Raw genomic sequence first — 15,457 nt, 5'->3', positions numbered from 1 at the left:
AGCACCACCACCACCAGGGAGGCGCCACAGTGCCCGCAGTGCCCACAGTGCCGTCTCCCAGCAGCCTGGGCTGCACCCGCAAGGCCTGGGCTGAGTCAGAGTGTCTCCAGCAGCTCACGCATTTTGCTGCATCTGCTGAGCATCTACCGCGGTGATCTACCGTGGCCTCTGTCTCCTCACGGCGGGTTTGGGGGAGAAAACTGGGAAATGGTCGCACAGTGTGACAAAAGCGTGGCTTGGGGATGCCCGGGGAGATGAGAGAGTGCCCAGGAGGGGTAGGCAGCAGAGAGCGGGGCCCTGGAGCTCCCTGGAGGCACTCAGACGAGGTAAGAGCTGAAGGCTGAGGGGCAGCTGGCCAGGCTGGGGGAGTGTGTGGGGAACGCGTGTGCTTCAGGCATGCGCTCGGGCCTCGGTGGGGGGAGAGCAGGGCCGGGTGAGGAGCTAAACGACCTTCCTGTGGCCAGAGTGTGGCTGAAAAGGAGAGAGGGCGGCAGCAAGAGCTGGTCACATGGTGCCCTGCAGGCTGGAAGAGGAAGTGGGCTTCCTGCTACCTGGGATGTGGGTGTGAGGGCTGGCGCTCTGGCTGCCATATTGGATCCTGAGGAGGAGGGCCACAGCTGGGCAGGGCGGTGGTGAGCTGGAAGGAGCCGGGACCCCGGAGGACTGGGTGAGGACTGGGTGAGGATCAGGACCCCGGAGGACTGGGTGAGGACCAGGGCGACGGGGAGCCACGGACAGGTTTTACGCAGAGCAGGGGGACGATCAGGTCCGGACGTTAGAGAGGAAAGGCGTGTGCAGAATGGGCCGGGGAGTCAGATGGGAGCAGGGAGCCAGAGTGGAGCCAGGCGGGACATGGTGCAGCCTGAACAACGGCCGGTGGGAAGGCGGGGAAGCGGCTGAGGTTTCTCCGGCCGGTGGAGGGGTTTGCCGGGACTGGGAAACGGACGCTGGGCCGAGCCCGCGCCTGCCCTGCCCACCTGCACAGCGAGCTGCCCGACCTCCAGCTCCAGCTGCCGCACCCTGGCCTCCCGCTCGGCCACCATGGCCTGCAGCTGGGCGACAAGGCTGCTGCTCCGCTGAGCCTCGTTGTTGAGCTGCTGGTCCAGGTGGTGCTGGGATGCTCGCGCCCTTTCCTCCTGCAGACTCAGGCTGCCCAGGATCTCCTGTAGCTGCTTCAGCTGGTCCTGGGGGCCAAGCAGGGGGGCCGGGAGGGTCAGCTGCAGCCCTGGGTGAGGAAGGACAAGGGAAGACCTCCCTCCTCCTCTGCCTGCAACCTCAGGACCCTAACAGTGGGACACAGCGTCCCCTTGAAAAGCAGGAGGATCACCTTCTGGCCTGCCCTCGGGGGGAGCACCAGGCAGGTGGGGGGGCCATGCCCTTTTCCTTTCCCCAACTTTCTTCTCCATGAGAGCAGGGCCAAAAAGGACATCCAAGGGGCTCTTGGGACAACAACCAGTGGGGGAGGTATTTGGGTAAAACAAAACCCCATCCCACTCTGCTGGGAGACTGCCCTGGAAGGCAGTTCCTGGGCCCCTGGCCGGGGACCCTTCAGCACCTGACTGAGGCCCCGTCCCCTGAAGATGCCCCAGGACAGTCCTGAGGTGGAAGCTGCCTGCTTAGGGGCCAGGAAAGGCCATCTCAGTGACTTGGGACAGGAGGGGGCTGTGTCCTCACCTCACAGTGGAGGAGAATGAGGCACAGGGAGCCCGAGGGAACACCGCTGGTGGGCGGCAGGGCGGGGCCCGTCGGCAGCTCTCACGGTGCCCTCTTCAGTGACCAAGGGTGGTGGCATGCTGGGACCTCAGAGGACACCCAGCCCCTGGCCTTATTTTAAAACTGGGAGCCGAGATGTAGAGAGAGGATGCAACTGGCCTGGGGTCACCCGGTGTGGTATCACAGAGGCAGGCCTGGGTTCCGGATCTCTTGTGCCCCCTCAACGCCCCACCTGGGGAAATGATCATGGACTAAGAGGGGCACCTAAGCCTGCATCGGTTTGCTCACGGACTGGGTCAAGCAGGCATGACCAGCCCAGGCACAACCTGGCATTCAGAGACAAGACTCTGAGGAGCCACAGGTCCTGGAAAGAACCAGAAAGAACCGGCCAGACTAGGGTCAGGACGGCAGTGCAGCGTCACTAACCAGAGGTTTTACAGTCAGAAAAACCCAGTTTGAACTCAGTTGGATGGTCTTAGATGACTTATCTAACCAATTAAAGTATTAGTTTCCCCATCGGTGAAATAAGATTATAATATATGACCCTAGGGTTCCCTTGGTGACAAAAGGTTATAAATTGCTCCCCAAGGGCCCAGAAGGAAAGGGGCTCTGTTATCACACGGACCAGAATGTGTATTGGCCCATCAGGCGTCCTTCCGTTCCTTGATGAAGAGTAACCCGGGTGTGGTCCTGTTCCTCCCCCCTTACTTAGTTCTTTCTCCTTTGGAGTACCCAGGCCCAGTGGCTGGTGCCTGATGTCAGCCTGACACAACGTGACCTCTGTGTGCCCTTGGGCGACCTCTGAGCTGCTCCTGTCCCTGGGGCGGGTTTTGGGGCGGGGGCCCCTCTGGAAGGAGTGGGATCCTGGGTTACGCAAGGGGAAGCGAGGGCTCACTGTGGCTGGGACCGGGTCACGGGTTCCTGGGTAGGTGAGCAGCCCATGCTTTGGGGGCCTGGGCCCTGGCTGGGCCGTACCATGAGGGCATCGATGAGCTCGTCGTCATGCCGACCCTTCTCTACCAGGGTCCCCATCTGACTCCGGAGGGTCTTCACTTCGCTGGACAGCACCTTGTTCCGGGCCCGCAGGCCCTCGGCCTTCTTCCTCAGCTCTCCCAGCTCTCTCTGCAGGGCGTCACGCTCATCGGCCAGTTTCTGGAACCGGAAAGTACAGTCCTGCGCCACGGGCTGGGTGGGCCCTCGACCACATCTGGTCCCTCGCTCCTGCCCACTGGGGGAGGCCCAGAATGGGAAGGGGACTTGTCAGAGGCCACAGCGAGTCAGTAGAGCCGGGGTCCTGACTCCCAGCCCCTGCCTGAGCACATGGCAGACATCGCTAAGGGGTGACAGCACTTCTTCCCTCGGCTCAAGAACACAGGTCAGAGCCAGAGCCAGACGTGAAAGGAAACCCACCGGCCACCTCTGCATCTGTCCTCCAGGAGCGGTCCCCACCCCTCAACCCCTGTCTGAACTGGAGATAAGAGATTAGCTATGCTTTAGCGAACAGCACTAGGTCTAGGGTTCAGCTGAAGTCCTCACTCCACCAACAGCGGGAATGCGGAGAGAGGCTCCGCTCACCACTCCGTCGCTCACTTCCTCAAGCGCTCCAGCCACCACAGGCTGCGCCGTGACTGGTCTGCCACAGACTGGGAACTCACGTGCCGCACACACCCTTGGAGCCTCTCATTCACTCATTCCTTCTCAAATATGTCCCGAGGGCCTACTATGTGCCTGGCATTGTTATGGGTGCTGGGGATACAGCTGAGAACAAAACAGAGTCCTTCTCCCCAAGGAGCTGATATCCTAGTGGGGGTGACAGATGATGCCAAATGGTGATAAGTGTCCGTTGAAAGGGGAACAGGGAAAGGAATGGACAGTGGTATTGTCAGGGAAGGCCTCACTGCAAAGGTAGTATCTGAGCAGAGACTGAAAGAGAAGAGGGTAAGTGCAAAGGCCCTGGGGCGGAACATGTGTGACTGGAGCTCAGTGAGTGAGGGGGCAGGTCAGGGGCAAGGTCAGAGAGGACAGAGGCCAGATGCGGTAAATCCTCAGAGCCAAGATTGAGACACTCAGCAGGGTTTGGGGCAGTGGGTGACAGAATCTGATTTGATCCTGAAGGTTAATTAATGCTAGAAAAGTGTTCTCAGACCCTTGGTGAGGTGAATTACAGAAATGAAAACCAGTGGAACAGGAGGTGTCTACATGACCACAGCTCTCTGCACACTCTGGGCTCTGGGGGGCCCCTAGCAGAGGACAGCACAGCAGCGCTGGCCGTAACCTTCCAAGCAGGAGGCCTGGCACAGGGGCTCACAAGTGAAAGTCTCCCCGTGAGGCCTGACTGTTGGGAAGCCCATCGCCGGGGCCACGGAAGGCGGCCCACCCATGCTGCCAGCACCTCCTCGTCGTGGAAGCCCCTACTCCCCACTCTCAGACCGAGTCTGGGGAGGTTGACTTGTTCCCCAGACCTGGGTGGATATGTGAGGCTCGGCCAATCAAAGCACCCTTAGCTACAGTGACTGGCTCAGCTAAGATGGGAACACAGCCTAAGCCAGCCAATGACACTTAATTCTGGGACTTGATCAGAACTACGGGGACAGAGAAGCCCCCTGTGGGCACCGGGTTGGAGAAGGGAAGCTGGGGCCATCAGGAGTCTCCATGGCGAGAGCAAAGCTAACCCAGGAGACAGTGGTACTGTGATCAGGCCCCAAATCTCTGGGTCTGTGTGTGCCTGGAGCTAAACCACCCTTAGACTGTTCAGCTACAAGGGCCAATGCGTCCCCTTTCTGGATCAGCCTGGTGAACTTCAGCTTCTGACACTCCCAGTTCACCCAGGGAGACTTAGGCCCTGGAGCTGACACCGGCCCGCCCACCTCTCCCATCAGCCCCAGCGCTCCTCCTGTAAGGCCCACGGCCCCTAGGACACCTCTGGGGCCGGGACACTTCCCATCCCTTTCACAATGAAAGTTGCAGATCCAACATCTCCTAACCTGCTGGCATGGGGTGACCCAGAGTCCATGACGCAGGCTCTGGGTAAGGACCCACCAGGCGGCTCGCACTGAATCGGCAGGATGTTAGGTGACCCCCGCCCCAGCGCCTCCTGCCTCTAAGGGGTGAGTCTGAGTCCTTGCGGGGGCGGTCATGAGCTCCGGTCCCGCGTGCCCACCGGACCTCCCCCCAGGCGCGTGGTACCTCCCAAGCTTCCTGCTTTTCCCTTTCCAGGCTGCGGATCCTCAGCTGGTTTCTCTCCTGGGCTGACAGCTTCCGGGGGTCTGGATGGACAGATGGCTCGTCGCTGGCTGTCCCCACAGACTGGCTCTGGGTCTGTCCCAGCTGTTTCTCAAGCTCTCGAACCTGAGTGTGGTAAGATTCGTTGTCCCACAACCGGTCTGCCGTCAGACTCGACCCCTCACAGGGGCCACCCTGAGGTGTGACGGGGAGCCGCACTGGACAGAGGACAGCAGAGACAGATGGACGTGGAAGCCCCATAGGAGGGAGGGATCTGAGGTGGCACCCTGAGCAAGACGTCAGAAGGCACAATAGGGGTGTAGCTTGGAAAAGAGAAACTTCCAAGTGAGTGAGAAGAATCACCCCATCTCGGAGGGTCTGGAGGCCGAGAAGCAGTCGTGTGGCCCCAGGAAGGAGGAAGGAGGGCCTCGGTACAAGGAAGAACCTGGCAGACAGACCACCCACGGTGCGGTGTGCTCCTCGGAGGGTCCTGCGTCCCTGGCCACTTGCAAGAGATGCTGCAGAGGGAGGGCAGGGTTGGGGGCTGGGGCCAGCTCAAAGCCTCACTGGCTGTGTGACTACACACAGATTACTTAACCTCTCTGGACCTTAGGTCACCTGCGGAATGACCGTAAAGGTACACCTTGACAACGCCCTCATGAGCGTTCAGTACCCTGAACTTGTCTGAGCCTGGGAATCCCCAGCACACTTCTTGAAATGACAAACCTTGGTGCCCACTCCAGACCAACAACAAGTCAGAGCTCTAGGGGGAGGACCTGCGTTTTAAACAAGTGCTACTGGGTGATTTTTAGGATTAGGCCACTTTGAGAAACCCGAGGATGGCCCAGGAGAAGCCCTCAGCACTGACTCCAGTGCTCAGCGAGGGGCAGGTCTAGATATCATCCCACAGAACGATGGCTTTATCATACTGGGGCTGGAGTGGATGATTCCTAGGAACCATCTAACCCTGGTTCCCATGCCCACACAACATAAATGATGGGACAAATTTGGGTCAACCTGAGCAGGGGCAAAATCCACTAGACTCACTAGTTCAGGGCCGCAGTAAGGCTGTGAAAGCGTGTGTCAGCGCCCTCGTGTGGCCTTGTGTGGTAATTCTACTAAGCATTAAAGAACTCAGGATTCCTTTTAATAATTGATTTACGCAACAGCAATTAATGTGCTGAGCACTTATTCTATCCAAGCACCGTGCTTTACAAAATGTTATTTCATTTAACCCGCGACAACCACGAGAAAAGTACTACCATCTCCATTTTAGAGGTGAGGAGACTGAGGCACAAAAGTGGTTTGCCCAAGGTCACACAGGCTTGGTAGATCAGTAACTCAGGCCAGACTTGACCTCAGGTTTCTTGAACCCCGAAGCCAAACGCTGGTCATTAATTACCATGTTTCCGGATTCTTTTCCCCCTTCATGTTGGCTTCAAGGATCCCAGAGGAGACCATGAAGATAAAAGCCACCCAGGAGCTGTGACCCCAAAGTCCCCAGGGCCAAAGGCAAAGTGCTTGGCAGCTGTGGAAGTTACACATCTGCAGGGGTTTCTTGGTTTGAAGGCAAAAAAAAAGAGGGAGATGACCGCAGCTAGCCCCGGGGCAGCGCCGCCTGGCACTGTGTCGAGCATTCTGCACATGCTGACTCTCAGTCCTCCCAGCAACCGTGTGGGGTAGGTACCGTCCTCAGCTCCCCGGACACAGGTGAGGAAATGGAGGCACAGAGAAATGAAGCAACTGGCCCGAGGCCACACAGCTGGTGGGTGGGGAGCTGAGATTTGAGTCCTAGCAGTCTGGCTCCGGAGCCCCTGCTCTGGGCCTCTAGGGAGGCTCCAAATATTTAGAACACAAAGAGGGAGACAAAGCTGAATTTTTACTGGGTGATTAAAACTTCCAAAAGTCTACAAGCATCTGGACAAATCTGGAAAAAGCCTCCAAGTACACTAGTCACGTGAATTTACATGAACTGGAGGAAAATATGCCTGGGGTGAAATGAATCAAAGGCTTTGGCACTTGTCGAGCACCAGCGCCTGGCACATGGTAACTGTTATATAAATGCGTGCTCATTAAATAACAAATTAAAATCAGGCTGTCCGGGGAGGATGTAAGACAACGGCCGTGCGAGGAGGCCTTTTTTGGGCCCTGTGTCTCTGATTGTGGGCCAATGCGGGTCTTTCTGGGACATTTCAAGCCCTCGGTTCGGGGCCGGGAGAAGTCTGGTGCCTGACTCACCTTGCCCTGCAGAACGAGAATTTGCTGAGCCCGACCCCTCCAGGACCCTGGCGCAGACAGAAGGTGCTGCGTGTTCACGTCTTCTCCCACCTCGCTGGCCAGCACCTGAAAAGGGCGGGGTCTTCAGTGTGGTCCAAGGGTTGGGGGGAGCGGGGGTGTAGGTGGAGGGGTCGCCACAGCCCCAGAGCTGCTGCCTGCACAGCCTTCCTCCGCCCCAAAGGCCAGCTGACCACGCTCCAAGAGCAGCTCTCAGGGAAAGCGGTGGACCCCTGGTCCCCAGCATTTCTTGGCGGTGCTTAAAGCAGACAAGGAACTGCTGACGGTGCCCAGATGGGGCCCCTTGCTCTTGACATATTCTGGGATGGAGGAACCACAAAACTGACCCCAACCTACTTCCTTAGTTTGTTCACTGGTCACCTAGAACTGAGCTCATCCTGGACGGCTACAGGAAGTGCATTGCCACAGGGCCCCGCCCTCTGGGAAAAGCCACCGACAGGGGGCCGTGTCTGTGTGCAGCGAGGGAGAGGGCTTCCGAATGTCAACTGGGGCTGTTGGGGTCCAGAAGGGCCTGGCCTGGCAGCTGGTGACGGGAGGAGCTCAGGCCCCGCCTCCAGGCTTCGAGGGGGGAGGATGGCACTCAGCTTGTGCCCTGCGCCCCTCTGAAGCCTGCCACGAAACCTGACCTAGCGGACCGAGTCTCTGGGGCTTGTTTCTACAATAGAACTCTGTTTTGGAAATCTTGGCTGGTCTGAGTGGTTCCAGCAGAAAAGACAAACGCCAGAGAATTCACTGTGTAAATAAAAATAAATAATGAACCAGCTGGGCCTGCATCCTGAGTCTGAGAATTTTGCTTTGAAAGGGGCCTTTAATACGCAAGTGACCGAGTCATTTTCTAATATTACAAACAGCAGAGGGCAGGAGGCAGGCCTTGTCGGGCTTCCAGGCCCAAGGTGGCTGATGAAGGAGACTCGACTGGGGTGCGCGTAGCACGGGAATGGTTTGAAGGACTCTGGCTGGGTGGACAGCACTGGCTTCCTTGGTCTACGGTGGGGCGGGCCTCACGGGGCCGTGCACGCAGGGCCCGCGGGCGGCCAGCAACCCCACGCCCCAAGTGGGTCTGTTTCAAGGGCTGGCGGGAGGAAGTTGCTGGATCTGGAGCCTGACCCGGAGCAAGCAGCATGACGCTCACGGGGCCAAGCCCTCGCTGGTCCTGAATGGAACCCATTGTCCCTGTCATGCCCCTTCCCGACCCCAGCCCCAGCCCCAGCCCCGCTCCAGCCACGGGGACCTGAAGCCTGGCTCCCAAATACCTTCTGGGCCACCCGGAGCTCCTGCTTCAGAGACTGGACCTGGTTGCGAAGGTCACTCAGCTTCAGGGTGGTGGCTGCCAGCCTGTCCTGCAAGGCCTTCATCTCTGGGGTCTCCGGCTGGTGGGGAGGACGGGATGGGGAGCAGTCACTAAGCAGCAATAATAGTCACAGCCCCCGCTCGCCCAGCGTGTGCTGGGTGCCCTGCCGAGCGCTCGACAAGGAGAGCTCCTCTCGTTGCACAGACCCCTGCGGGGTAGGCTGTGCTGTCAGCCCCTTGGGGGTGCAAGGCAGAGGCTGGTGCAGGGTAAGTCCCCTTGGCTCTGGGTACCTGGTGGAGACAGAAGTGTGGGTGCAAATCCCGGCACCCCGACGCTGGGGGCTGAGCCCCCAGTTCTGAGTGTCGCACACACACAGACACGTGGGGACGACAGAGAGGGGACCTCCGGAGAGGCCCGCTGGCTCCGCACCTCCCAGACCCCTCCTAGGTGCGGACCCTGCTGTGCTCGGAGACCGGCATCTCCGCTCACCCGTCTGCACTCCCAATAGAGAGGGAACCAGCACCGGGCAGGAGGGCCACGACCACCCAAACTTGGGGTCTCCTCCTCCTCCTGGAATCCTCAGCTGGGGCCTTGGGCTCCCCTTTCCTGGCGGTGAGCTCACTCAATAGAAATAAGGAGCCCGTTTGACCCCCAGACACTCCATTTCTGTGGCTTGAAGAGCGGCTACAACCATGAAAACTCTCAACTCTTAGCAATGCCTTTTTTTTCTTATCGTTTGATTTAAACAACCTGAATATAAATATTTCTAAAATGTGATGCCCATTTCTCCGTCCCCACCGATGCTCACAGAAGTTTGGCCTGAAAGGTAGTCCAAGGTCAGCCCATTGGAACCCCTTCCTCAAGTGATGAAAGTGACGTTCAGGGAGGGGAGGGAACTGGCGTCAGGCACACAGCTATCTGGGTGACGGAAGTGGGGTCAGAAGCCTGCCCCTCCCCCCGCACTGGCCGCTGTCACTGAGGCCCAGGCATCATGCCACCCAGCGGGGCCCACGGTTGGCGGGCTGAACTTCCCATCCAGCAGTGACACCGAGACCATCTGCTCCGGTCCCAACAGACCAGGTGGGCTGGACTTCTGAGGGGCAGGGCGGGGCAGGGCGGGGCCGCAGTGCCTTTCTGAGCTTTCCTTAGCAGACACAATAAACCTGCACTGGGAATGCCAGTGTGAGGGGCACATCCAAGTAGACTGGGTCTGGGCAGGTCCAGGGACCCCGAAGGCCTTGGGTCGCCAGGAACCACTGGTCAGGGACACTAGACCTGGACACACAGTCCAGAAAGCCCGGTGCATCTGGCTTCCTCCTCATCCATGGAGTGGGCACTAAATACTGCCCTGTCCTGCTTCCACAGCGCCACCACGCGGCCGACAGAGTAACCAACGTGAACGGAATTTGCAAGCTGGGGACTTAACATAAAACCCAAACATATATTTTTTAAACCCATTTTCTGCATGTCCTTCCCCATCTGGCTGCCTGCCGTCCCTTCTCCTTGCGGTTGGGCACTCTCGTCCCCCTGCTGCTGTGCTGCTTGGACCCTGCCCTGGAGTGGGGAGCCACATCCCCAGCCCGTCAGATCTCTGGGGCCGTGAGCCCGTGGGCCCCTCTGGGTGGCGATGTGGGCACTGCGAGGGTGCCCGAGCCTCCCACGTGCCCGCTGTGACCCTGCTCAGAGCAGGGGAGGAGCACACAGATTGAGCCTGGACCTAGAACCCAGGAAACAACACGTCTGTCCAACCCCAGTTCCTCATCTGAAACGTAGGGGAATGTGACACCGGCCTCCCGCCTGTGCGGTGGACAGGGTAACACATGTGAAGGTGCTGTCTGGGGTGGATCCTGACAGAGGCCGATACCGGGGCCCTGGCCTGACGTGGGTGGGCAGCTGGCAGAGGGGCTGTGGACCCGATGGTGCTAGGTGCATGTGCAGCCATCAGCCCCTCTGCTCTGCCAGGCCCTGTCCTCCCCTCCTGGGCAGCTGGGCGAACCCTGCCTCCTGCCATTTCAGAGCTGTTTCCGCCCAGAGTGAAATTCCACAGGCTTTGTGGGGGCCTCGGGTACGGGCTGTTTTCTTTGAGGGAATAACTGAAACCCAGCCCACAGGGAGCAGACAGTGCCAGCGACGTGCACACCACCGCCTCCTGCAGCCCTGCTGGAGGGAGGGCCGTCCGCTCTGCTCCGGAATGAGCCTGGAGCTGGGGCAGGGAGGCGGAAGGAGCCTGCCGGCCTTGGCAGTGTGGCGTGGGCCTGCCAGACAGTCTAACGAGGGGGGGGCATTGCTTTTGTTCTCTCTCTGATCCGAGGACGCCCAGAAAAAACCCATGGGACTGATGAGTGGAGGCTTGCAGCCCACCCATCGCCACTCTTCTGTCAGAAGCCTTCCAGGCTGCCTGCCGCCACAGGAGAAAGGGGGATCTCCTACCCCAGCTGCCACTCCAGGCTGCCTGCCGCCACAGGAGAAAGGGGGATCTCCTACCCCAGCTGCCACTTCAGGCTGCCTGCCGCCACAGGAGAAAGGGGGATCTCCTACCCCAGCTGCCACTCCAGGCTGCCTGCCGCCACAGGAGAAAGGGGGATCTCCTACCCCAGCTGCCACTCCAGGCTGCCCTCCATGGTGACCCCAGCCCAGCTGTCTGTGGTTTGCATCCCCCTTCCCCTAGTGGGCCCTGGACTGCAGGCAAACGTTATCCAGCTGACACCCAGCTAGTGGACGTGATAGAAATATTGACTGCTTCCTGGCCTCCAAGCCTTGGCTTGCCTGTTGGAGGCCCTCCCATCCCCCTTCTCCAGCAAGGCCCCCTCAGGAACCCTCCTGCATGCCACTTCCCAGCCACCCCGGACACAGGGTGTGGCCCTCTGTGACCTCACAGCCTGGGCCTCTCTGAAGGCCCTGCCCCCACCCTTCCTGCAACATAGCTACTCATCTGCCCTCTTGGACACCCCGCTGGACAGAGGCCTTGTCTTTTTTGTTTGTTTTTTTTTGTATTTTTCCAAATTGTGAAGGGCAGGGGAAGCAGAGAGACAGAATCTCGCATGAGTCCAACCAGGATCCACCCGCATGCCCACCAGGGGACGATGCTCTGCCCATCTGGGACATTGCTCCGCTACAACCAGAGCCATTCTAACACCTGAGGCAGAGGCCACAGAGCCATCCTCAGCGCCCGGGCCAACTTTGCTCCAATGGAGCCTCAGCTGCGGGAGAGGAAGAGAGAGACAGAGAGGAAGGAGAGGGGGAGGGGTGGGGAAACAGATGGGCGCTTCTCCTGTGTGCCCTGGCCGGGAATCAAACCCGGGACTCCTGCATGCCAGGCTGATGCTCTACCACTGAGCCAACTGGCCAGGGCCGAGGCCTTGTCTTTGATTCTCTAAGTCATAGGCTCAGAAAATGCTGTCAGGCTTGGTGCCTGGATGAGCAGTTTCCCGTCCTGGGCAGCTCTGGTTGGGGACGTGGATGTGCTTGACACTCTGGGTAAGCCGGGGCCGCCCAGCAAGCCTGTTGGAGCCGGGACAGCCCTGAACACTCAGACCAACCCCTGCTGAGCACGGAGCCTCCTCCTGCCTCCCCAGCAGCAAGACAGGTCTCCGCGAGACTGGCCCTCAGGAGGCACATCTGCCCCTGGAGCCTAGGGACCCATCACGGCCCACTGAGGACCCCAAGGATGGGCAGGAAGCCACCAGATCCTGAGTTGTAGCAGCTGGGGGGGGGGGGCTAGGAAAAGGGCGCAGAGCTGGGCGTCCTGAGGCTCAGACCCCTGGACCACCAAGGGTCTGGCTTCCTGGGAAGACACCCAGGGAGGCCTCCTGGGATGTTCCTGAGACTCTGGCGCTACCCACTGCCTGGCTCGGGCTTCCTGCCCTCCCTGGTAGCCCACCGCGTGGAGCTGCAGCTCATAGCTCCTGGGGTTTCACCACGGCTCCCTGGCGTAGTAAGACAGAATCTGCGAACAAGCCCCCGTTCCCGGTAGTCACTTTTACTCTGCAGACCTGGAGCACCCCAAACGGAAGACTGCCCCTTCCCAAAGCGGGGCTCCCTGAGGCAGCAGTGAGCTCCCCGTCCCTGGAGTGAGGGAGGGATCCGATGGCTCCCCAGTGAGGATGCCATAGAGGAGCTCCGCACAGCTGGGCCAGGCCCTCCTTCCTGGTCCTGAAATTCTGGGGTGCCAGGAGCTTCAGGCCCCTCCTGAGCACCCTCTCTGGGGAGTGAATCAGAGTCGGCCCTCACTGGCCTCTGCTGGGGCGTTCCCGGCCTGGTTACTGCCCCCTGACGGCTGTTCAGCCGATCCTGCCGTGGTGGTCCTGGCTCTCCAGTGGGCTGGAGGTGGGCCCCGGACAGAGGCACCTCCACTCCTGTGGAAGAGGGGAGAGCCGGCCGGTGGCGGCCCCGCTGACTTCCCAGCACAGAAGGGAATTCATACCGCGGCTTTGTCTCCCATCTGGACCCTCGGCAGCTTGGCTCCTGCGTCCGCGGCCCCCTTGGCTGGCAGCCTGGCCAGGGCTGTCTGCAGCTGAAAAAGCAAACCTCAGACTTATGATTTTGTTCTGCTCTGCAATTGCAGTCCGAGGGAAGTACTCTGGTGCCGCCCTCGGGTGTGCGGCTACCCATCTCAGCGGTCACCGCGCGGCGCAGGGCGAGGGCGCAGGGCGCACGGCGCAGAGCGCACGGCGCACGTCAGTGGGAGAACGCTCGTTCTAACCGTGCGACGGAGAGGCTGTAATGGACGGCCTGCCCCTCTCCCCAGTCGCACAGAAGAGCGGCCCTGGTGCTCAGTCACAGCTTTATAAACAAGAGCACTGCAGCCATGGTCTGTGTCCTGGAGTTCTCACAGCAGTCTGAGAGGGGAGGGCAAAGGGGTTATAGACTTCACGTCCCAGACCAGGAGACACTGAGGAACCCGCTACGTGGGCCCGGGGCCTGGTGGCCAAGACCATCACTGAGTACGGACAGCCAACCGGCCTTTCATTGGTTTCCCCATTGTTCTTCACACAAAGACCATCCCCCCCCCCCCCGCCCCCCGCTAACAAGGCTGGGCACAACCCACCCGCCACCTCGCTGACCTCCTCTTGTTCAGTTCTCGGCCACACCGGCCTCCTTTCAGACTTTCCTCCCCACGCCGGGCCTCCATCCCTGAGGCGCACGCTGCATGGAGCCCCTCCCCCACCTCTGCGAGTCTACTCTTTCTCATCCCCCAGGGACCCACCGTGCCTGCTCCCTCCTCCTCTCAGAGGCACTGGGAGCTGCTCTATCTCCCAAGAGGGCAAGGGCCGCACAGTCCTTGTTCCCCACGGTCTCCCCAGGGCCTGGCACAGAGCCTGAGATGGTTCTCAAAAAAGTGTTTATGAAGAAGCTCTAATTCCATGCCAATTACAACGATTAAGGAGGATGTCGGAGAGCAACAGAACTGGCTTTGAAATCCGGCAGCACCACGTACTGCGTGACTTGAGAAAGTCTCTTCACCCTTCAGCCTGGGCTCCCTCAGCCACACGAGGGGAAGCCGAGTAGGCCCTCTCTGGATTCCATTCTAGCTCCTAAGGGACCGTGGACTGCCTGGGCTGTGCCCGTGCCCCACGGGAGGGCTTTGTGATTGGCTGTGGGAGGAGGAAGATAAACAGAAGTGGACCAATTGGTGGAAAGCTCCTGGCTCTAGCTTCAAAGTAGCAAGTATCCCTGTTAATGTACTTAACAGACATCTCCCTAGTGCTTGCTTATACGTGAGGTCCTCTTCTAAGCGTCTTGCCAGGTGAAGTCATTTAATTCTCAGAAAACCGTAGGGTGAGTGCGATTATGACTGCTCAGAGTCACAGAGCAAGTCAGCGATGCAGCTGACTTTCACACCCAGGCGGTCAGGCTCCCGCCCGTGTCCCAGCCACTGTGCCCACTGCCTCTCCATGACCTGTGTCCCCTCGCTTCCCGACACACTTTCCTTGCTCAGGGTGTGACAAGGACTGAGGAACTCCTTACACACTCCGACCCACAAGCCCTGCAGAAGGACCCAAAGCAGCTCGGTTTGGCTCCCTCCCCGGAGGGGCGGCCCAGGGTGCTGAGCCCCACTGCACCCCTCCCCCAGGCAGGGACAATCAAGCCCCTCACTTCCTGCTCCAGCTCCCGCACGCGAGCGCTCAGCTGCCGTGCTCTGGTCTTCGCGCCCTCCGACTCTGCTGTCAGCACCCGGTTCCTTTTGGACAGCTCGACGATTTTGGTGGCGATGGCATCCCCAGCCACGCCGGCTGTCCCTGAAATAAAGGAAGGTGGTCAGTTGGAGACACAGGCCCACGTGGCAAACTCGCGCAACACGACCAAGGGCCAGGTTTTAAAAGCTAATCCATATGCATGCTCAGAGAGGCACGAGGCTCCAGAGAGCCCCACACCCAGGCCATCCAGACCCCGAAGCCCAGGTCCAGCGAGGGGAAGGCAGCCGCTCGGAGATTCGGTGTATTCTGGGGAGAATGATACAATCGGGAAGCAGTTTTAGTTCTACGGGAGGCAAGTTTATTGGGCTAATTCCTCACACCCTCCTCAGTGATAGGGTTACGATTTCAGAAACACCTTATTCCCTACACCTTCACTGTGCCCTCCCGTGAGAAGAGGGTCCCCCCTGGGCCCCTCAATACCTGCCAGACTCTGGGCTCAGCTAAGGACCTGTCTCAGTCAATGAGGCTAGCAGACAAGGGGCAAAGCTCTTGTGCAGATAAACCTGCCCTGTCCACTCAGGCCACCTCCACAGGAACCTGGCAGCTCGCTGGTCCCAGCACAGGGACGAGCGACACAGGGGGCAAAGCTGAACGGCCCGAGCCAAGCCTGGCCTCCATCAGCTGGGCCCCGACCAACCCCCAGACGTTTGAGCTAAATCAACGTGTACTATTGAACGCTGCTGAGATTAAGCGGTTGTCTCTTACACGGAGTTTTGGGGTAACACCTAATACTACAAAT

General features: G+C 59.6%; 1 protein-coding gene across 3 annotated transcripts in view; it reads right to left on the bottom strand.

Moving 5' to 3' along the window:
* Positions 1-15,457, bottom strand: part of CCDC13 (coiled-coil domain containing 13) — a 50,237-nt gene that overhangs the window by 20,130 nt on the left and 14,650 nt on the right. For all 3 annotated transcript variants that reach the window (XM_066245849.1, XM_066245851.1, XM_066245850.1), the window contains exons 4-10: positions 14,618-14,760; positions 12,945-13,034; positions 8,484-8,600; positions 7,174-7,278; positions 4,900-5,061; positions 2,689-2,865; positions 978-1,184 (exon numbers count right to left, since the gene is read on the bottom strand). In XM_066245849.1, coding sequence (XP_066101946.1) covers positions 978-1,184; positions 2,689-2,865; positions 4,900-5,061; positions 7,174-7,278; positions 8,484-8,600; positions 12,945-13,034; positions 14,618-14,760 — 1,001 coding nt within the window. The remainder of the gene's footprint in view (positions 1-977; positions 1,185-2,688; positions 2,866-4,899; positions 5,062-7,173; positions 7,279-8,483; positions 8,601-12,944; positions 13,035-14,617; positions 14,761-15,457) is intronic.

The sequence above is a fragment of the Saccopteryx bilineata genome, chromosome 10 (assembly GCF_036850765.1).
Source record: "Saccopteryx bilineata isolate mSacBil1 chromosome 10, mSacBil1_pri_phased_curated, whole genome shotgun sequence".
In the NCBI taxonomy this organism is placed as follows: domain Eukaryota; kingdom Metazoa; phylum Chordata; class Mammalia; order Chiroptera; family Emballonuridae; genus Saccopteryx; species Saccopteryx bilineata.
Note: the sequence above shows the minus strand (reverse complement) of the source record. Positions and strands in the feature narration are given on the sequence as shown.